We start from the raw sequence: 23485 nt of genomic DNA on the forward strand, positions 1-23485 counted from the left end.
ACCACCCAGACACAGAAGCACAGACGGCCAGCACTGCATCACCAGCACACATGTGCCGTCAGCCTCATGCTAACAGCCACTTATGCCTAAATCCCCTTGGTTGGCTGTGCAGTTGCAAGAGGACATCTCCAACATGCATTATGTAAAACCGGAAGCACTCTATATGAGAGAGCAAAGATCCCGACATCCAAAGCTGGAATTTTAGTAACATAGAAGTGAAGGAGCCTTTTTTTATTAAGTCTTTAATACTGAGATCTCTGTACAGAGCCAGCATACTAAATGTACACAAAATAGGGTTGTGCATTTGTTTCACCTGGTACAGGAAGGGTGCCAGGACACTAAAGAAAAATAACAAAAGAAAATATATAAAAGAAAAAGAAAAGGCCTAAATGGGAGTTTCAGAGTTGGACATAAATAAATCGGACAATAAAACAAACTGCAAACACATCCTCAAAGTGTAAAGATGAGCTACAAAACCAGTGGGCAAGGGGAATACAATGGTGAGCCCAGAAACAGGTTGAGGACCAATACTACAAAAGTGATAGCATTGCATGGCAACTGTACAAGCATGATGAATAAGAAACCAGCCTTAAAAGCACCAGGACTCCAGGTTCTGCATCACTGGCATGGGATAAGAACTCACAATGAACTTCGAGCCCCAGCTCCATGGAAGGAAAGCGAGACCGGGCTATAGAGGACCAGGTCGCAGGGGTCTGCCCTTGAGAAGCACTGGAGGCGGGCTTCTGCATTGGGACGCATGAGGGCCAGACACTGTACTGGTGGCCGAGCTGTCCCGGCGACGGATGTTTGTTTGGGAGCGTTGCCCCATTTCTCCTGCCGATGTTCCGGGCCAGCCCACCTATCACTTCACATAATTCCCTTTGCAAAGCCCCAAGGAAGCTTTCCCCCTCACTCCTTCAAAAAGAAATGCATCTTGTCGTTTATGTTCTTGCGCTCTGGGTTCAGCCTCTTCAGAATTTGGGCCAGGACATTGACAGTCTGCTCGCTGCTAAGGCCAGTCTTCTTGGTCTGGAACTTCTTAAGAAGGTCCTTAGTGGTCATAGGCTTGCGAGTCAGATATCGCCTAACTGCTTCTTCAGTCAGCTGCACGTCCCTGTAGGAATAAGAAAAGCTATTTATGTATGGAGTCCAAAGCACCTTATATATAACGAGAATGGCGCAGAGCCCAAAGCATGACAAAAAAAACAGTTGAAATCTACACAAGTTTAATAACTTGGCCGCCCCCACCCCTCAAATCTCTTGTACACTACCAGACCCATACATATGAAGATCTTATCTATTAATGAAATTCAATTTACTGAATACTATGAAAAAACCTGAAGCCAGGATGGGCATGCCCCATAGTTAACACACTTGTTGACTCTCTGCAAATGCAGTTGAAACAACCACGCACTTAGTTTTATATTATAATACGAATGAGTTTGAAAGGAATCGATACTTGGGTGGTCACCTGTAGAGGTATTACACTAACAAAGAAGCTTCATGGAAAGGCCTGATGAAGGGAGATATATGGCAATTATAGCATGCAATTATTAAAACATTTGATTGGTATTAACATTGTAATAATGTCATATATAAATGGCAGGTGGGGCCAAATCACTTGTATTGCAAGTGTACAAGAAGTTACAAATTGCCCAATCCGTGTATGCACACATTGCCTATGACAAAAGAAGATTTTAAACTCAAAATTCTATTCAGTTTTTCTGCTGCCAAACTGCTTCAATTTCAACGGGTTTTCCCACAATCCCCAGTATAGGTATTCCGCTTGAAGTTCACACAGGGATCTACACACTCAGAGTAGAGAGGGAAACCTATGCAAACCTTAGTTCATCTATTAAAATTCCCTCCTCTGTTGCCATCTTGGACATTCCATATGCACACCGTGGATGTAACATTTTCTGTAGGATCATCTGATGTTTGATTTTCTCCCATCCTAGATTTTGCGACAAGAGTAATCTTGCACCACATCTCTGCAATTAATTGTGCTTTTTTCAGTATCTGCCACCCAGAGCCTTCTGCTCTTCGCCCCTGGATGCATCAGAGAACCTGCACACTGTTGTGGCAGAATCAGCCATCTTGCCTGCGATGGCATGTGGCTTGGCATTGCTCTATTGTTTTTCAGTGTTTTCAATCATCTTCCTTCTGAATTACGCTGACCTCTGATCCTTTGGAGTCAAGTAGCTGTCATATGCTCATGCCTCCCTCTGTGTTTTTGCGCTGTGCCCTGGTGTGTCGCAATGCTGGTTCTTTTGTTTCTCTTTTCAAGCATCAGAGTTCTTGAACTTGGTTTTGAGTGTGCATGATGTCCACTACGCTCTCATTAATAGTGATTTTTCCACCGATCTACATATTTCTTTGGGTTATTTTGACACTTTTAAATGAAGTTACTTGATCAACACTAGTCCCTCTTCTCTGTTGGTGAAGCAGAGTTACATCCCGTTCAAGTAATTGATGGTGAGGATGTCTGACAGAGATGTTAATCAGTTTCTCATCACCACAAAAATGGCGTGAGTGGCTTTAGAGTGTTTCTATGCCCAGGGACTTGCAGCCCAAAGCGTGTTTGTACTATGGGAAGGAGCTTCTTTCAAGGGTTTTGCAGAATCCATGTATATTTTCAGGCGACCCAAGTGATTGCGATGACATTTCAGTTATGGAAAGCCCAGTGGGCTCACTAGAAGCTGCCATAGGTCCTATCCTAGGGGCGATTAGCTAGAGTCTGCCTGCCCCAGTATGGAACATGCCTGCAGAGATTTAGAGCTATGGGATAGACAAGCTAAGTACACAGCATCCCCAGATATGATTGGCATCCAGAATACAGCCTCTAAGCAGGGCCTTACCATCTGCCCTACTGCTCCAGCAATTTGATCCAAGCTTCTGCTATGGATTTATTCATTTACAGGTTTTATATTGTGCAAACTAACCATGAGGCATCGGAGGGCATAACAAAAATAAAGAAACAAAGGTGTGAGGACCGTTGCAGCTAAGGAGCAAAAAGTGTGCAAGTCACAGGGGCATGGGTAGGGAGTGTGAGTAGCATGACAAAAGGATTGCTCGAAGGTTTGGGGTTCATTTGTATTGGGATATTCTGTCTGTTAGTTAAGATTTTCACAGAACTGGTAAATCTCCCTGACCTGGGTCAACCCCAGAACTTTCTGCTTTACTAGTGGGATATTTTTCATTAATACCTCCGTGAGTGGGAACCTATTTCCACACTCACAGAAACTTCTTTTTTTATGTCTGTCATGTTTTTTGACTCTCCATAGTGTCTTTTTAAAGTTATCCTTTTTAACAACTTATTGGCAATAAGTGCCTGTTGTTGCTGGGTTGCCCTTGGGGCTCCCCATTTAACTTTCTTGTGCTAACCTTGAGAGAACTACGGTTCCCAAGGGTAGAAAGGATTTTTGGATCCCTTTAACTTTTCATTCTGTGAAACCTGCACACCCCACCTTATGTGTAGTGCTGGGGAAATACAATGTATCCCGTTTCACACTAAAACTGTAACAATTCTGTTACAGGGACAAGCTTACCTTCAATGGCTAGTGGCAGTGATACCTTGTATTAATTTGTTGCAACGTTACCGCGGGCTGTGTTCACAGCTGCAGTAAAGGTACCCAAGGGTGCCCATTTTACCAAAATGGCCCCCCCGTCTTCTTTTTTCCCCATTTTAGTGTTTGTTGTTTCTTGTTCCTTCCACTGACATACAGGGCGGGAAATTCCTTTGTGTGATTTTTATCTTAGGTGGGAGTCCCCTGAACTCCCGGTCCAGGATCCAGTCTGAGAGAGGAGTGCAAAACTCCACAGCCCTTTGTTTTACACCTTGCTTGAATGGGGTCAAATCCCAGTGGGTAGCTTGCTGTCCTGATTGGACAACCAGACCGCCCTTTCTTGTAAAATGCAGGGAGAGAAAGCACAAGTTGTGTTGTAATTCCTGATAAATACTGCGAACCTGGAAGCTGACGAAAAGTCGACCACTGGAACTGAAACCGAAGAGGATGATGAAGGAAAAGCAGCTGAAACGATTTGCAGCGACCGGAGAGCCTGCTGTGTAACCAGAGCCTGCTGTAGCCCTTCCTTCCAATCGACCTGGGGACTCCGAAAACGACGACCCAGAGCCCGGTGAGACCCAAGAAGACCTGCATTTTCAGCCATCCCACGGGTTGCTGCGACCTTGCGTTGCTGCAATACCCCAATACCCTGGGACCTCGAGCCACTGTGTGGTGCACAGTCTTTCGAATTCCGAATCTAGCTGAAACTTCGTGGGCATCATGGTGGATTCTCCAGAGACACGAATCAAGTTCGAAAAGTCCCCTCAACAGAGTGCTTGACCTTTGTAACGATGAGAATTCAACTGCGATTTTCTGTCTTCTTCTGTGCTCTTTGAAAAGGCGCCAAATCCGCAGAACCACATTCAGCCACGAGGGAAACCTTGCCTAGAGCCTTCTTCATCGATCCCTGCTGCAAAGTTCCTTCTGCGGCCTTGTTTTCAATCACCACGACAAGGAATCCAGTGACCGGGTATTTGGCTGCAGACCCTTAAGTATCCTGCTGCAAAATCTTCTTCAATGCTGAGGTACTGTGTTGGCTTGGGTATGTACTTACCTTAAGCCTGTTAGGATTTCTGTGTAGCTGTGGGGTGTTTTCTGTGCTGGGGAGGCCTCTAATCCAGTGCACCCAGTCCCACTGCTAGAATCCTGCTAGGGTGTCTTCTGCGAAGCCCCTGGACCCTCTTCGAACCCTAGAAGTAAAGTACTCACCAGTTTGCCCAGTTTTCCTAAGGAACTCTGACTTTTGCTACTAAAGAACCTATTCTGACAGTGCCTGTTCGTCACTAGTCCTAGTGACCCCCCCCTTCAGCCACTGAGAACACTCATGCTCCAGGAATAAGGGAAAGACTTTGAAGGGATTGGACCTTTTGCCTAGAAAAGTAAATAAGTGTTTAATAAGTTAGTTACTTGTAAAGAGTTGGTTGATAACTGTAATTCTAAGGAGTGAACAGTTACAAACGTTCTTATCTTAAATGTGTGATGCACTATTCTCTAAAGTATGGTTAACATATTTTCTTCCTTAGAAGAACAAGTTACTTACCAACTGGTAACGTTCTTTCGACTGGATGTTCCTCCAGTGTATTCCACATCTTTGACATGTAATGTCCACAGTTGTGCACTTCGGAAACTTTTTCGGCAGAGGGCGTCCTGCATTGATGACGTTGGGTCGATGTCCCTCGAAGGCCTCCATCGAGGGCGACATCGCCGGATGTTATAAATAGGACGCACAGCGCCCGTAGCATCAGTTTATGTTTTTTCCCACCAAACGTGTGGCACCTGTCTCATGCCTGCTTGACTGCACAGAGCCTTGCAGAAACGTAATCTGCAATCAGATAGGAAGTTCTCCAGAGGGGCAGGCTGGGAGGGTGATGTGGAATACGTGGGAGGAACATCCAGTCGAAAGAACGTTACCAGTTGGTTAAGTAACTTGTTCTTCGAATGGATTGTGTCCTCCAACGCATTCCACATCTTTGACAGACTCCCAAAGCAGTACCAGAAAACGGAGGAGGGAATTTAGAGTACCCCATCAGATGGCGGAATAAAAACTGCCTTACCAAAGGCCATATCGTGCCCATGGATCGCACCCAAGGAGTAATGTTTAACAAAGGTGTGGAGCGAAGCCCAAGTAGCGGCATCACAAATATTCCTAATAGGAACACCCCACTGGAGGGCGGTGGAAGTAGCCACGCCCCTAGTGGAATGCGCTTGCAACCCCTCAGGTGGGTCCTTACCCGCCAATCGGAAACACTCTGTAATGGTGAGGATAATCCACCTGGACAAGGTCTGTTTGTTAACAGCCTGGCCCAATCGGTGTCCAGCATATCCTACAAAGAGTTGATCGTCCACTCTGACCCTGGACATCTTAGAAATGTAAAAGCTAAGCGCTCTCCTAGGATCTAACCGATGGAGACGCTCCTCTTCTTTACCAGGATGAGGAGGAGGGTAGAAAGATTGAAGAACCACCTTTTGACTCAAATGATATTCAGATACTAGCGTGGGTAGAAAAGAGGGACGTACCCTCAGTACAACCCTGTCCTTGTGAAACACAGTAAAGGGTGGCTTAGATGAAAGTGCCTGCAATTCACTCACTCTGCGAGCGGAAGTAACCGCAACCAAGAACACAGCCTTGAAGGATGAAAATCTCAAAAGACAAGAGTGCAAAGGTTAAAACGGAGCACCCATGAGAAATTTCAAAACCAAATTTAAATCCCAAACCGGCACCTTGAAAGGGGACGGCGGGAATACATTAGTCCTTTAAGAAATTGAGAAATCAAGAGGAATCTTGAAGTAAGAACATTCTTCAGACGAGCGCTTAAAGATCGACAGCGCCGCCAGGTAACCCTTAATGGTACCCACTTGAAGGCCCCCGTGGGCCAAAGAAAGCAAGAAAGACAAAACCATAGGAATGGAGCACTGAAAAGGATCAACATTTTGTCCTCTGCACCAGTCACAGAGCTTACGGCAACGGTACAAGGATTTTGTTGCTGGCCGCCTGGCTGAAAGCAACACCTCCATCACGTCATCCGGGAGGTCCCAATCCTTATATGTCAACGTTTCAGATACGAAGTGTGAAGGTTGAGAGTCTTGACCTCTGGATAGAGACCCCTGACCTCCCTCGCGCGAGAGCAGATCCTCTCGGTAGGGAAGGCGGCGGGGAGGGCAGATGGACATTTCTAGAAGGCACGGGTACCACGCTCTCCTGACCCAATCCGGAGCAATGAGGATCATGTGGGAACAGAACCTCCGTTACTTCTGCAACACTTGAGGAATGACGGGGACTGGAGGAAACGCGTACAGCAGTGGGAATGACCAATCCACTACGAACGCATCTCCCAAGACTCCTCTCTGAGGAAATTCCCTTGAGCAGAATCTATCGGACTTCCGGTTGGCACTGGTGGTGAAGAGGTCCACTTATGGGGTTCCCCAAAGGGCAAAGATCTCCTGAAGGACTTCCTGAGCCAACTCCTACTCGTGAGAGATCATGCTCTGCTTGCTCAGAGTGTCCGCCGCCGCATTTCTGTCTCCGGCCAGATGAACTGCCGAGACCGAAATTCCATGCTGGATGGCCCAGAACCAGAGCTGCATTTCGTCTGCACAACGGGAGTGACCCTAGCCCCTCTTTTTTGTTGAGTTAAAGCATGGCCACTGTGTTGCCCGTCAATATCAGGACACTCTTCCCCCGCACAGCCGGCAGAAAAGCCTTCAGGTTTTGTGGAGTTTGGACTCCGACGGAGACCAACGACCGCTCGCGGTCAAGTGTTCGGCATGAGTGCCCCATCCTGTGAGGGAAGCATCTGTCACTACAGTCACCTTCGGCCATAGTTACCAAAACGGTTCCCCCTTCATCAGATTCCCTTCGTTGGTCCACCACAGTGGATCCTGGGAGACAGAGTGGAATCTGAACGGGATCCGACATCTTGCCTGAGAACTGCGACCACTGCATCTTGAGGACCCATTGCTGGGATCTCATTCGCAGCCTGGCCTCAGGCACCAGAAAAATGCAGGAAGCCATGAGGCCGAGCAACCTTAAGAATTTAGAAAGCCGGGAGATTCTGGGCATGTTGAAACCTGTCCACCATCTGCACAATGTGGTGAGCCCTCACCTTGGGAGGAGAGCACTTCCTCAAGGACGTGTCTAATACTGCCCCAATGTACTGGAGCTGTTGGGAAGGTGTCAGATGCGACTTCTTGAAATTGAGGGAGAAGCCCAGCCTGTGGAGGGAGCGGCAGGTGAGACAGAGGTGATCCAATGCTTGCTCGGGAGAGCGCCCGTTAAGCCAGTCGTCCAGGTAGGGGTAGACATGAATCCCCCCCTTGCCTGCGGTACGCTGCCACCACCACCATTAGCTTGGTGAAGACCCTCGGGCGGAGGTCAATCCTAACGGAAAGACCCGAAACTGAAAGGGCGAGTCTCCAGACATAAACCTCAGGTACTTTCTGTGCTTGGGATGAATCGGTACATGAAAGTAAGCATCCTGTAGGTCCAGAGACACCAACCAATACTGAATTTGAAGGGCCTGGAGGACTTGAGAAAGAAAAACCATCCCGACCTTGTCCTTCCTGAGAAGTTTGTTCAACGAACTCAAGTCCAGGATGGGTCTCAATCCCCAGTCTTTCTTTGGGATCAAAAAATAAGGGTAATACCAACCCTGGTTCCTCTCCGCTACAGGCACCAGTTCTCCAGCAGGGTTAAGATTTCCTGCACAAGGAGCGGATCTGGAAGCTTCAAAGAGTTTCCCCGGTGGATTGTCGTGAGACCGCTTTAGGAAGGGAAGGCAGTAGCTGTGGGCTATCGTATCCAGAACCCACGCATCCGAAATAATGGCTCGCCACTCTTCGAGATGCTGAGATAGCCTGCCCCCAACCAGCGAACCATAGGACATGGCCTCATGACTGTTTTGGAGCGACTGCGGCAGCGCCTGAAGGCAAAGAGGCAGCTGCCTGAGCGGCTTTGGCACGTCTATTTCCCCGACCACCACAGGTACTTTTTTGCTGGCCCCTTTGACTGGCAGCCCCTCTCGTTCTACCAAAGGGGGAGTAGTAACGAAAAGAACCTCCCCTTCACTGCGGTCCCCTAGGACAAAAAGGAGGAGGTTGATGCACAGCTGCGCTTAAAGATTTTGCCGCAGCATATGACGACTGCAACCTCTCTAGGCTCTCATCAGCCTTGCTGCCAAACAAATCTGCGCCATCAAATGGCATGTTGAGAAGACAAGCCTGCACATCCGGTGCAAACCCAGACTTCCGCAACCAAGCAAATCTGCGTATAACGGTGCTCGCAGCCATGAACTGGCTAATACTGTCGGCCGCATCCAAAACCAACTGAAGGGATTCGGACAAGGCATCCTTGCCGTTTTGCACGAGAGCAAGGAAGCCCTCCCTTTCTTCCCCCTCAGGAATATGCTCAGCCGCTAAAGAAACAGTTCCACAGAGTGTGTGAAAATCTTGCCAACGCACAAGTGGAGTTGGCTGATTTCAATGCCATGCTCCCCGCAGAAAATACCTTCCGAACCCAACCGTTGAAGCATTTGTCGTCCCTATCCGGAGGGATGGTGGGTACGCTGCCTGCCTCGAGGTGGCCCTAGCCGCCTAAACCACCAAACTCTCGGGAGTGGGGTGAGTGGATAAATAGCTGGGGTCGTTAACGGAAGGGCTGTACTTTTTTGTCAATTACTTATTAACAGCCAGGAGAGATTCCGGTGACTGCCAAGCAACTGCCACCCTTTTCTGTAAAGTGAGATGAAAAGGTAACACCGGGTCAGAGGACGGACCTTGATCTGTTAGATCATCCTGTACAAAGTCTTCAGGAGAACGGGACCTCGAAGGTTCCCGGTGCGAGTCGCGTTGCGGACACGAGCCCGAAGGCCTACGAGCCACGGTACGAGACCGATCCTTGCCGGCTTCGTTAGAAGGCGCGACCGGAACCGTGCCCTACAATTGAAATATCACTAGCATCTGCTCCTTAAAGGCAGCCCATTCCTCTGGAGTCAAGGACTTTGTCGGGCATGCCACTTTCCTCGCTGCTCCATCCTCGGAGGAGGACGGGGAAGGCGATCAGTGACAGCGCTTCCGAGAATTCCGCCACGAGGAAGAAGAATGGCGGGAACTACTCTGGGACCGAGAACCCTGGGCCTCCTCCCGATGCGGAGTGTCCCCTCGAGTCGTCGGTGGACACCCCTTTGGTTTTTGATTTAGAAGCACAGGACTTAGTGGGCTTAAAACCCCTACCTACCTGGAGCTTCCCCTTACGCTCCCGCAAGGCCTTGGCAGTCAGCGACTGCCATTTTGAACAGTCATCGGTAATGTGACTCTCACCCAAGCACCACAAACAAATGCGTTGCGGGTCGGAGATCAACATTTAGTCCTTTGAAGATAATTGTATGCGTGTCCCCCAACTGGTTCTGGCTTCCCCTGACTTGCTGCTAGCCTGTCCAGAATAAGTCTGTATGAGGTTGTTGCCTACTGAGAATAACAGAGTCATTCAGTAAAGTGTAACATTGCGTTTTACTTTCCCCTTCATTGGGAGGTTAAGCAAAGTATGTGGGTTTTACTTGCTTTGAGCTTGCTGTGTGCCTTCCCAAGAATAAGTTACCAGAGTTACTGCTCATCCCAATCTGTGTTTCACTGATCTCAAACGCACCTGTAATTGAATATTACATCCTTGGGCTTTACCCACCTAGTATAACTGTGTGTTATGACAAAAGTAGTTATAGGTTTTCAGTGCACCTAGAAAGTGTGTTCAACTATTCACCAAAGGTATATTGTCCAGTTGACTGATTATGCGATTTGTACCAAGGATCACTGTACAACTGGAAGGGTCTACTGCCCTGCATTACTGAATGTAATTGTGAAACTAACCATTGGTTTTTACTCCCCAAGAATAGGAGTGACCTATACTGAATGTGTATGAAAAGGTTTGGACTTCCCTAGAACTACTGTTAGGTGTTCCAAATAAGGTTATATGCTTTGGTCTGTGTACCTTCAAGCATAGGGTTGTGTTTTTAGAATTGTGGTTATATATAGTGTGATAGTACTTATTTCCCCCAAGATTTATCTGGGCCTACTTGTATTTAAATAAACCATTTATTTTTTACAATAAATACTGTTTCAGTATTTCTTTGGACCGTTTGTATTACAATTTCATTTTTTTAAATGTTAAATGTCCTTGTACCGCGCACCATCACCAACAGAGTTAGTCCCCAGGCGCTCTGGCGGATCTGCAAGGGAGAAGGTGTGATTCTACAGCCCTCTCTCCCTCCTAAGATAAGCCTGGCTGCTCTGGTTGCGCTACCATGAACTCAGGTGGTACAGCCTTATACTAAGCGTGGAGTCTTGTACTGACTCAGTTGAATGGTTTCACTAAGCCCTTAATTGGACTTCAGAAAAACTGTGCTAACAAAACTCAATCAAGGTAGGTAGCAGGGAGGCAAGGCTTAGCCACAGGAGGGATGCAAGAGGGGTCTAGGGCTACAATATGACACATTGGGATTGTACCTCTCCAGCTCTAAATTCTCTCCATTAGCTCCCAATCGATGCAAGGCCTGGGTCCAAAATACCTTCAGCTATCCCTCTGCAAATACCTCCCCTCTCGAGCGCTTCGCTCCCCTAACTCCCTCAGGGTCAGTCGTTTTTCAAAGAAACGGACTGGGGGTAGATCTCTGTCTTCCTGAAACTTAAGGAAAACCACATCCGGTTCCGGAAGCACCTCAAGACCTTCCCCTTTGCATCTGCCATCTAACCGCCCCCTCTCCCCTGCTGATCTGGTCTCTCTTGGCACCGTGGACCTGGCCACCCTCTGTCCTCCGGGCCCAGGTTTCTGCTCACCTGGTCACCCTCCCGTACTGCCTCCGGGCCACCCCTTGCACTGAGGTCTGTACCTGCACCCATACAGCAACCCCTTTTTTCCTTCATGCACTTATCTGACTTACCCCGTCTGCTGCCTTAAACTCAGCACTTGCTGGCTGCACTACCACATTTGTTGCTTTTATTTATTTATTATTATTCATTCTGTTCTCCTTTTGCTCCGCACTTTCCACTTCTCCCCCCTTCCTTGCACTTTTCCCCTCCCCTCTCTCCCATGCACTTGCGCGTTCTCAAAGTCACTGGGCCTAGTAAGATAGTGCTTTGATCTCCCTTGTTCCCCTCCCTTGCCTTGTCGCGCTTGAAAACACTTGTGTATGAGCGCGATAGAAATAAAATATCAATTCAATTCAATCCACAGAGCCGTCCAACAATTCCAGCTGGACATAGTACAACAGTATACAATTATTTATTAGGCCTTTAAAATACACACTAAGCAAAGAAACCTTCAGGCAAGTAATGTCACACACTATTGAATACATATATACATTCACCCTTAGGGGTTCCAGAGGGAACGTCTATACTTTATAAAAACACTTATGAGCAATCCTAGAATGAAATCTCCAACTATAAGCAAGTCCAACCCCGAGATGGAATGGAGCCTAGTCCTCTTGAATCAACTGTTCCACAAGATATACTGTACAGGCAGGTTTACTATTGGATTGAACAATGCCTGTGGTTGTGATTCATAGTTCCAAAAGTTTGGAAAAGTTCAGTTAAGTATCTCTCTACATCCGACCTAGAGAAGATTTAGGAGGGGATCCTTGACTAGACCACGATCTTGGTTTAAGCAAGCGAGAGATAGGGCCAGCAACCCCTCCCCAACCGTTACTCTGACTTTTCCAGAGACCACTTCAGAGGTTCTGGAATCCATTGGGGTTATATAATTCTGTGCTTAGTCAGTTTGAGGGAGGTCCACACGTTGCGGATGCCATCTTCAGATTTGGTAGCACGTGAAGAGGCAGTATGGCCAAGTGAAGAGCCGCAGAGGGGTAGGCGGGAGGGTTCGCATGTGAATCCATGCCAGACCCATGCTGGAGAACAACAGTTACAGGTAAGTAACTTGTTCCTTCTCCAGCATGGGGTCTGGCATGGATTCACATGCTCATGAATAAAAGAATACATAGCAGTATACACATGCACAACCACGGGAGGTGGCAAGGCTCAACATTAAGCATTACATCAAACTCAACATTAAGCATTTTACCTCCTCACCAGGCTCTCCTTAGGCGAACAGGTTGCGCAGCACTGCTTGGCCGACCCTGGACTCCGCCCTGGAATCCCGATCGACGCAGTAGAATTTCGTGAAGGTGTGCGTCAACCTCCACGTAGCAGCCCTGCAGATGTCCAGCAAGGGCACACCAGATAGGAATGCCGCGGTAGCTGCGATCGCTCTGGTGGAATGGGCTCTCGGACGGCCAGGCAGCGGTCGGTTTGCCAACCGAAGGCAGTACATGATACAGCCGGAGAGCCATCTGGAAATGGAAGCCTTTGAGAGAGCCTTCCCCTGATTGACAGGTCCAAAGTTCACAAAAAGTTGTGACGTCTTCCGAAAACACTTTGTGCGGTCCACGTAGAACTTCAGCGCTCTAGCCACATCCAGCGAGTGCAAAGTCCTTTCAACCGGCGACGAAGGCGACGGGAAGAAAACAGGCAACACCAAGGGTTCGTTGAGGTGGAAGTCCGACGGCACCTTGGGCATGAAGGAGGGGTGCGTCCTGAGTACTACCCTCGTGTCGTGAAAAGTCAAGTACGGGGGCTTGCAGGAAAGGGCCTGGATCTCTCCCACCCGTCGTGCGGAGGTGATGGCCACAAGAAACGCTGTTTTCCACGACAAGAACTTCAACGGAGCCGAGTGCAGAGGCTCAAACGGAGGTCCCATGAGCTTGGTCAGCACCACGTTGAGCTCTCACGCCGGGGCCGGGGCCTTCACCGGCGGGAACGATCTGAACAGTCCCTTCATGAATTCTTTCACCAGACGATGAGACCACAAAGACGACCGTCCCGTGGTTCTGGTGTATCGGGAGATCGCAGCAAGATGAATCTTGATGGAAGCGTGCGCCAGTCCAGCCTTGGCCAGCGTCAGCAGGTACGGCAGTACTTGGGGAGCCGTAATCCGTAGAGGGTTAATCTTCTGTGCGTGGCACCAGACAGAGAACCTCTTCCATTTGTGTCCGTAGCATTTAAGAGTTGAGGACGCCCTGGCCTTTGCAAGAACCTCTCTGCAGTCGGCCGGTATGTCGTAACCTCCAAAATCTAACGCCGCAGGAGCCAGGCCTGCAAGTTCAGCGACTTCGGGTCGTGATGGAGGATGGCGCCTCCTTCCCTGGAGAGAAGATCCGCGTCCACTGGCAGTTTGATTGACGGGGACGCTGACAAGTCCAGAAGGTCCGGGAACCAGATCTGCCTCGGCCACGCAGGTGCGACGAGGATCATCCTGCACCGTGACCTCTTGAGCTGGTTGATGAGCCGGATCAGCAGCGGCAATGGAGGGAACGCATATAGGAACAGGCCCTCCCAGAGGAACGAGAAAGCATCGCCCATGCTCCTCGGCTGGGGAAACCTCCTGGCGAACCTCCGGCACTTGGAGTTCGTCACCGTAGCGAACAGGTCGATCTGGGGTGTGCCCCACCGTCGGAAGAGGCGGTCCACTAGATCCTGTCGTAGTTCCCACTCGTGGCACGAGCGCAGCTCTCTGCTGAGCGAGTCGGCGAGGGTGTTTTTTATTCCTGCCAGATGAAACAGCACCAGAAACATCCCTTGGGCGACGGCCCAATGCCACAGATCCTGTGCCTCCTTGGACAGGGCTGGGGATCTGGTACCGCCCTGCTTCCTGATGTAGAACATGGTGGTGGTGATGTCGGTGAAGATCCTCACCACCTTGCCCTTGAGGGACGGAAGAAAGGACCTGAGGGCCCAAAACACTGCACGGAGTTCCAGGACATTGATATGTAGAGACCTCTCCGCCAAAGACCCCTCGCGTGCAGGTTTTCGGTGTGCGCTCCCCACCCCTCCAGGGAGGCATCCGTGGTCACTGTCTTCTGGTGGCCCGGGGTCTGGAAGTCCATGCCCGCCGTCAGATGCGCGCGGGTGCCCCACCACCGGATCGCTCGTCGAGTGTGATCCTCTCCTCGAAGCTGCCCGTCGTCTGGATCCAGCGCGCGTCCAGGAACTCCTGCAACAGGCACATCCGGAGCCTGCACAGGCGGATGAGATAAATGCACGAAGACATCATTCCGAGGAGGGACTTGATGGACCTCACCCTGGCCGCGTCCGCAACCAGCATCCGCTGCACCTTGCCCAAGATGGCCCTCGTCCTTTCCTCCGACGGAGAGGCCAGAAGCGACACTGTGTCGAGCTTCGCTCCCAGAAACAGTGCATCTTGCGCGGGCACCAGGTGGGACTTGGCGCAGTTTATGGAGAATCCCAGGTCCTCGAGTAGTTGGACGGTCCTTGCCGTGTGCTCCACAGCGAGCTCCTTCGTCTTTGCTCGGATGAGCCAGTCGTCCAGGTGGGGGTAGACGTGGATCCCCTCTAGGCGCAGCCGCGCCGCCACCGGTACGAGGCACTTGGTAAACACCCTGGGTGCCAACCTCAATCCGAAGGGAAGGGCTCTGAACTGGTAGTGACGCCCTTGGACCACGAATCTGAGAAATTTTCGGTGTCCCTTTAGGATGGATATATGGAAGTAGGCATCCAAATCCAACAACGACAGGAAATCGCCCTCCTCCAGTTCACCCAGGACGTGTTGGAGGGTGACCATCCAGAACTTCTGTGCCTTGATGAATTTGTTCAGTCGTCGTAGGTCCAGGATTGGACGCCATCCTCCCGTCTTCTTCTTCACGAGGAAGTATCTCGAGTAAACTCCGGAGCCCCGAAGCCTCTTTGGGACGAGCTCGATGGCGCCCTTCCTGAGCATCGCCTTTACCTCCAAGAGAAGTTGAGGGACGTGATGTTCCTTCCTGGCCACAGGGGGGACACGCGGGCACCTCTTTAGAAACTCGAGCACGTGACCCTGAGCCAGGGCGTCCAGCACCCAACGGTCGCTGGAGATGGACTCCCACACGCTGACGAAGCTCGCCAGCCGGCCTCCCACCGGGGTGCTTCGGTGGGGGCCCGACCCCATGGCCGGTTCAGTCCTGCTTCGACGAGGCTTTGCCGCCTTGTCCTCCTTGGTGACGACGGCAGGGTCCGCCCGACTTGCCTCGTCCCCTGTAGGCTTCCTGTGACGACGAACGGGCCGCTTGACGATAGGTGGAAAATCCGCCGCTGGAACCTGTGGAGGCACCCTGTTTGCCTCTGCCGCTCCGAAAGGGCGGCCGTCGTTGCTGGAGAACACCAAGAGCCCGGGCCGTCTCCGTGTCCGCCTTGATGGCTTGTAGGAAATCGTCCACTGTTTTCCCAAACAGGTTGCTCCCGTCGAACGGCATGTCCAAGACTCTGGTCTGCACGTCCTGACGGAAGTCAGTAGCCTTGAGCCATCCACGCCGCCTAAGGCACACGCTGTTGCCCAACTGGCGAAATCCAGTGTCAGCGATGTCCGTCGCTATCGTAATGGCGTGGTCCGACGCCACTTCTCCTTCCTGCAAGATCTCTAGGGCCTCCGCCCTCTTGTCGTCTGGTAGGAAGTCCAGCAGGGGGGCGAGTTTGTACCACAACTCGCTGTCGTAGCGGGCTACGATAGCCAAGGCGGTGGCAGCCTTAATCGTCGTCGCTGCCGATGAGATGACTCTGCGTCCCATCGTGTCCAATTTCTTTCCCTCGCCGTCCGGCTTTCTTCCTGGCCGCCGCGGAGACGACCGAGTCCGCGGTCGGCTGTCCCCTAAGGCACAAGGGGGCCGCGGTTCCGGGACCCGGTACTTCTTCTCGTACCGATCCCTTCTAGCCAGCGTTGTGGATGGGTTCTTGAGGAGGGAGAGACCCTCATCCCAGACATCGTCCAGTAGAGGTACAGCGAGGACCGTCTTCCTCTTGGTCTTGCGCCGTTGATAAAGGAAACCTTCCTTCTTCTCTTCCGGGCAGAGCTGGAAAAGCTTGGATGCCCTGGCGATCATGGCGTGAAACGATCCAATCTCGTCGGGCGGGGAAGCCCAGGTGGGAGGTGACGACGGGAGATCCTCGTCGTAAACCTCGGCCTCTGTACCCGCCGCGGCCGTGTCAGTCCCCGTATCATCCCCACGTGTCATGGACGGGGAGGAGGGCTGAGCAGGGCGCGATGGTTGAAAAGGAGGTGGAGGATGAATCCTTCTTCTCTTAAGAGGAGGGCTCCCAGAAGGGCCTGGCTCCGGGACCCCCGTCGGGAACGGTTCATCCGTTGAAGGTAAAGGCAGTCTCGTCCTTATCTCCGAGTATAAGGACTGTATAGCCAACAAAATGGCCGCCGACTTGTCTTGCAGCACTGGTTGAGGGGGTTCCGACGGGCGATCAGGAGCCCCATTCGGCACCCTCGACGTTCTCGTCGTCTCCCACGTCGGGGTTCCTCCCGACAGGATGGTCTTCTTCCATGCCAGCGCCGTGGCCTAAGACTTCGATCAGCTCCTCCTCAGAGGTTGAGGCCGAATCCACGACGACCTCCTGCCCCCCCCTTTTCTTCTCTGTCGGAGGTTTCACGGGGGTCCTGTCGATGGGCATGAAAGAGGACTCCCTCCGCGGTGGCAGGGAGATTCTGGGCCCCGAGGTCGCCACCACTGGTGTAGCCTCCATAGGCTGAGCCAGGGCCGCCGCGACTGTCTCGATAGAGGCCTTGGCCGGATGGATCAAGGCTTTCACCACCTTAGGTGCGCTCACCGCCTTCTCCTTGGGGGGGGGAGGAGGGTCACCACCTCGCTCCCCCTCCGATGGGGCCTTCGAGCACGACCGGGGTCTCTCCAGCAGCTTCACCGGGTGCTCGGCCTTCCTCTTACCCGAACCAGAGCGTTGGCTCGTGGTTGATGGCGCCGGGGAGGATGCGCCCTGCCTGGCACCCGTAGAGCCCGACCGTTCGGCGCTCCCGGTGCCAGCGGACTCGCGGTGCTTGGCCTTCTGTTGGACCCCTGTCGCTGGGGCGCCCTCAAAGGACTTAGAAGACCGCTCTGACTTCTTCTTCTTCTTCTCGCCTGACGGGCTCTTTCCTTCCAGCCAGTTGGCGAGACGCTGATGGGGGTCCTTCATGGTCCGCTCCGACATATTGCCGCAAAACGCACAGTCCTTCTCCATGTGCGTCTTGTCTTCATGCAGGCAGTAAAGGCAAAGGGAGTGTTCGTCCTCCTTAAAGACATTCTGAAGCCGGCATCCAGGGCAGACCCTGAACAGCTTTCCGGGCGTCGAGCTTCCCTTCTCCTGGGCCATGCTCGAGAAGGGCCTGAGAAACTTCTGGAGTCCTCCAAAAGCGTGGCTCGACGAAATCTTCACCCTTGAGGGGCGTAGAAGAATCAGACACGGGTCCCCGTTGATCAGATAAAGAAACGGTGGAGCTTGAGGCGCGAAAAAAAGCACTAACGCTCGAGAGCAATAGCACGAGGATCCCAACACTTGAACGTGCGGTAAAAATCTGAAGATGGCTACTAGAGGCGGGACTTAGGGAGATGGCAGTCATTGGCTGTGGTCAGTATGAAGCAGAGATCAGTGATTGGTTACTACTACGAAAGACAGATCAGAAACGAAACTGATACCGATTTTTCTTTACCGAGCATTCCCAGCCTGACGACGGGGAATATTCATGAGCATGTGAATCCATGCCAGACCCCATGCTGGAGAAGCAAGCTCCTTTCAACCAGAGATCTTCGTTCTTCATTGACGTAGAGGAAAAGGCGCTAAAACACTGAAGTGCCCCTGAAACAATGGAAAACCACAGCTGGGGAGTCCCTCTCCTGAGTACTGCCACAGGAGCCCGCCAGACGTCCTTTCTTTCGTCACCACGACCAAGGTCCAGGAACAAGGGTCTGCCAAGCTGTAGCAAGGAGTCCATCTGGAACATTTTTCTTCTAATCACAGGTACTGTGGGGCTTGAGGTGTTCACCTTAGTTAGGGAGAATTCTCAGAAATGTGCTAATTCACTCCACCATGGGGACCCCCAGCAACTTTGCTGGATTTTGAGGACTTTATTTTTTTAACCTGGAGAGAACGAGTCCCTTTTGTGAGACCTGAGGGTGCAGGTAGTGTCTGTGGGCCATCCCAACAGGGTACCTACGGATTTAGAAATATTAAAAGTGTATTTTTTAAGTGTATTTGAGTGTTACTGTTATATTGCTCCCTTCTGAAGAAGGCTTATTCTAACTGATTGATAAATTAATAATTGTTTATTCAAGAAACCTTGTGTGTAAGAGTTTATTCGAATACCTGTCACTGTGAATCTCTGTGCAACTCCCCTAGAGCTCACATTGACCCCTCTTGAGATAAGCCTGGCTGCTCACCACGCTACCAACCTGTGTATTACAGACTTATACCAAAGGTTGGGTTCCTATTGCCAGGAGGTCAGGGTTGTTGTAGTGCACCCCAAGGGTACTGCATACAATCTTGCCTAACACCGGTAGACCAATGTGTGTGTGGAAGGTTCTGACATTGAGGGCGTCTATAGAACAGATTTTTTGTTTTCGTTGAAGAGGTCTTCGACAAAACCCTTGAAGGGCTGGACTCTCCACTTGTCGAGGTCCTCAATACCTTTTCACTCTTTTGAGGCTTTGAAGGCTCTCAATGTTCATCAGGCTTGCATCCCACACTCAAGGGTGCACGGGGTTTCGCCTTAGACTTTCCCTTGTCGTCTTTATGTAGAGCGACCGGGAAATGGTCTTTCTTCTGTTCTTTCGAGGGAGTTGGGGCTTCTCTTAAGCATATCCCTCCGAAACTCTTCTCATTTTGCTGGGGAGTTGGATTTAGTTGGACATGTTATTTTCTTGGGTGAGGAGTCACTGGAGGCAGGAGGAGACCTATGACGTCTTTTCTTCGACTTCCTAGAAGATGAAGAATGACCCTAACTAATTCTCGATCGAGATTTGTTTGATCTTTTTTGACGAGGAGAATCTCTCGACTCATTCGAAGTACGCTTTTTCGGGACAGAAGGGGATTTTGGAATTCTACCCACCACCAATTTACCTTTGCGCTCTTTCAGAGCCTTGTCAGTCATCGCCTGACAGAATTTGCACTCCTTTGTATGATGCTCTGTGCTGAGGCACCACAGGCAAACACGGAGGGGGGTCAGTGACTGACATAGTCGGGCAGCAATCCTGACATTTCTAAAAAACCTGTCTTGGGCGTCGATTGCATCGACGGTGAAGACATGAAGTTTTTCTATTTAACAAACCGAAGCACGCCATAATTTCTCTCGAAGCGAATGCTGCGTCAGAAAAACGGAACTGAAGCCAACGTGTGCTGCGCGTGCTACATATACTGCGGATGACATCGACCATCAGACAGAAGCCTCCAAGGGACAAATTGAGTCATCAATGCTAACGCACAGCGTCCGCTATTGAAAAACATCTTTTCAAAGCAGCTGAAGCTCGAAGAGAATTATCAAAGTTGAGGAATACGTGGGAGGACACAATCCATTGAAAGGGCTTCTCATTTATGGCAATTCAAGACGGGCAGGAAGAAGGCCAAAGGATAAAAACAGCCAAAAATGTTAGACTATATGATACTCTTTATGGCATTAAATCGTCAAATGCAAAAGTACATGAGTAAAAGGTAAAAATCACAGTAGAAAAACATCTGCTGCGACCAACCCATCCTAGACACGTATTCGTAACAAAGTTGCAAAAGAAAATGTTTAAGAATTCAATGCATCATAACTGCAATACACTTTAAGGCCATGTGTGCATATTTAAAAAGAAGTCTATGGGAGAAAGCAACAAAAAAGAAAATCATTCCCAACGCCTTACAGCAAGAAACGTCATCCTGTGCCACTTACCCGCTGCTCGGTGTAGACTTCCCAGACTGAGGCTGAGGTGTGGATTTGCCTGATGTCTTAGGGCCGCCTTCCATCTTCAGTCTCTTGGCGGCTGGGAGGTTTCCAGATGACCCCTGACGTTTTCCTGAAATCAATATAGGATACAGTAGAACAGATGAGACCAATAGCTATGGCTATTTCAACTACCAATCACCCAAAGCTTGGGAAGTGTTTGAAGGAAAGTCCTGGGCCCCCTCACCCACACCGTTTAGCTAAACACCTGATATTTTTGCTTCGTTTGTGATGTCCTGAACATATTTCACCAAAGGGTCCTACCCAGGTCTTACAGTTGTCACTGCTAATAGGAGTGCCACGATGGCAGCCCATCTAGCATGGGGTATGACGCGCTGGGGCACAAATGGCAATATAAACCTCTGAGGGGAGTTTGCTTCGCTCTGGCTTCTAATTATGGCCCTAGGGACATTACCCTACCAGTAATGACCCCCCTCCTTGGGTATGTTGCCCAAGTATTACCCCTCTTGTTGTGACTACACCATGCGTGGAAAGTCTATCTGTTTGCCCAATTTAGTGTCCACAAGATTTGCTTGCGCCTCTTCTGTGATGCTCTCACCATTTCTCCCAAGTGCATTCCACCAAGTTCTGACTAGGGACATATTTGTGGCCCTTTGGGGACCCTTACGGCTACAAAATGTACCGGCTACACCAAAGCAACCCCTAGTCAGAACACACAAAAAGAATGAAACCAGCAGGTAGTATTATCACACATTAGCACCCGGCATGGGTGCAAGGGTCAATGAGCTTGTAAAAAGCAAGCTCATTGGGCCCTGCCCGGGCCTTACCTGCCCGGGAAGGCTCTGAGCACTGCTGCGTCCCAGAGTTCTTTCCGCAAATGGCTGCCAAGGAAAGGTACAAGGTACTACGTGTAGTGCAGTATACAGTGTTAATAACTCATTTTATATCGAATCCCGTTTTATCTCATTTTTAATAACGAATTCCACATATAATGAATTGTTTTTATGTCGAATTATTTAATGGAGAATACAGTTATACATATATATATATATATATGGGATACATTACTCACCGTAATCGTATTTCTGATGCTTGTATCTGCTTAGATTCACATGCTGTGCATAGGCCGACATCTAGTGGAAGCTGCAGAGTATTACAGTTTGTTTTTCGAAACTCGAAAATGGGCGTCGACACAGGCGTGCCAGTAATACTATCCCTAGTGTGACGTCCACTGTACCCAAGATCCCTCACGCGTCTAGGATCCTCAGATTGTTTTTGTATAACAGTTTTACTTTAAATAATTAATTCATGTTTTATATTAAATACAAATAACATTTTAATTAAATACATTAACAGTTTTATAAAACGCAATATTTTAAATGAACAGTAGGTGTTGCTCTATATTCCATTTTTCTCATTGGGATACACTGGAATCCTCGCAGACATTTTGGATTTCTCTCATTGCTGTGGATGGAGTGCCTCACTGGAATTCGTTTTATTTTTCGGATTTTCCCTGCTTTTTTGGATTTGAACTTTTTTTTTTTTTAATAAGTCAGAGGTTAGAAGAGTATCAGAGAGCCAGGACAGCCAATGTCAATTGAGCTAAGTCTAGGGGAACTGAAGTTCTTCTTGAAAGTAAGTAAAACGTCTTGCACAATGTTATAGAGAGATTTTGTCGAAAAAGAAATCACTGTTGGGCCACAACCTGGGAGGCTTTTGAAAGGCAAGGTTGCAAGCAACTCTGAAAAAGGCAGTAAATGCAAGTGTCAACTGAGAGCTAGCAAACTACACAGCAAGCGGTAAGTACAGCTTAGTTCACAGTAACTTAGGTTTGAAGAAATTGGTTCCAGCTGGTTTCTGTTCCTGGTATAGTATGGCAGATCCTGTTGTTCCTGGGCCTCAGTTGTGGGGACAAGAGGGAGGAAGTCTTGGGACTCATGCACTACGGTTTGAAGGTCGGCGGCAGCAATGGGCAAACTTCACATCAGCAGTACTATGTGGTTTCAGCTTCTCGCAAATAGCGCCACCGCAGTTTCTTGGACACCGTTTGGACTTTCCTTGCTTCTGGGGTCCAGCACTCTGTTGAGGTAGCACCGGCTTGGTCAGCCCTCCTTCTAGGGAGTCCGGAAGATCTTCCTAGAGCTCGGGTCTGGCTTAAAAACGATGCACTCGATTCTGGTGTTCCTCTCCCTGGCAATCGGTTCTTGCAACAGCAGTGGAAGTATAGCCAGCTCCGAGAGGATTTCCAAATGAGTTTGTCTTGGGGTCGATTGGTCCCATCAACCTAAGGGGAGAGGTCGTCCTTGCAGGGCTTCTCTAGTCAAGGTAAATTCGGAGCTTCGGCACAGCAGCAGGGCTTCACCGGGCAAACCAACAGTCCAGGAATTGCAGCAAGCGTCTCTTCCAAGTTCTTCTTCGGATTCCTTCATCCAGTGGTCAACTCTGCCTTCCAAGCAAAAGACCGCCTTTTATGCAGGTTTCCCCCATTCATTCGCAGCCTAGCTGTCACTCGCACAGCAGGGTGGCTGTCCTCCAAGGACAGCCAGCCAGCCAGCCAATCACCTTTGGGTGCATTCCTGTACCAAGGAAAAGCACAGGGAGTTTCGGGAACCTCCCTCGCTTCCTGCCCTGCCAAACACGATGGAGCCAGAGGCAGGCTTGAGCAGTGAACCCTGCCAAAGACAAAACGAACAAAGGGGTCAAACCTGGTTTGGAGTGCAGAGTAAATCTCAAAAAGGACCTTTACAACAAGAAATGGCAAAAAAAGAAGACCGGGCCATTTTAACAAAATGGGCACCCATGGGCGTTTTATTGCAGCTGCAATTGCAGCCCGCGGTAGAAACACAATGATATTTGTATTTTGTTTATTTATATAGCGCGCCGGACCCTCTGGCATCTGGGCGCATAACATAGGAGGCAAAGTTACTATTACATAGATGGAATAGAAGACTCTACCCGCTTACAGTAAACATGCAGGTAGGACTAAGGTAAGACGCAAATATATACAATATAGCATGTACAGGCACGAGGGATATGCAGACAGTTCCTCTAACCAATGGAGCATTGGAAGTTCCAACAAGGAAATATACACAAGAAGTTAAATTATCTACATATAAGAAATGGATGCAAAGAGGAATGCACCCATTATATATATATGACAATGCAT

At 49.7% G+C, this 23485-nt stretch overlaps 1 protein-coding gene across 6 annotated transcripts in view; it reads right to left on the minus strand.

Annotated features, from left to right (window-relative positions):
* Window positions 1–210: 210 nt before the first annotated feature.
* GTF2F1 (general transcription factor IIF subunit 1) overlaps window positions 211–23485 on the minus strand; it is a 208776-nt gene continuing 185501 nt past the window's right edge. For 5 of the 6 annotated variants that reach the window (XM_069604408.1, XM_069604411.1, XM_069604409.1 and 2 more), the window contains exons 13-14: window positions 20308–20431; window positions 212–1114 (exon numbers count right to left, since the gene is read on the minus strand). In XM_069604408.1, the coding sequence (XP_069460509.1) occupies window positions 910–1114; window positions 20308–20431 (329 nt within the window). In that variant the 3' untranslated portion in view covers window positions 212–909. Of the gene's footprint in view, window positions 1115–20307; window positions 20432–23485 lie in introns of all 6 variants that reach the window. The other variant, XM_069604407.1, reaches the window with a different exon arrangement.

This window comes from Ambystoma mexicanum, chromosome 3q (assembly GCF_040938575.1).
Source record: "Ambystoma mexicanum isolate Mex_15411 chromosome 3q, UKY_AmexF1_1, whole genome shotgun sequence".
NCBI lineage: Eukaryota > Metazoa > Chordata > Amphibia > Caudata > Ambystomatidae > Ambystoma > Ambystoma mexicanum.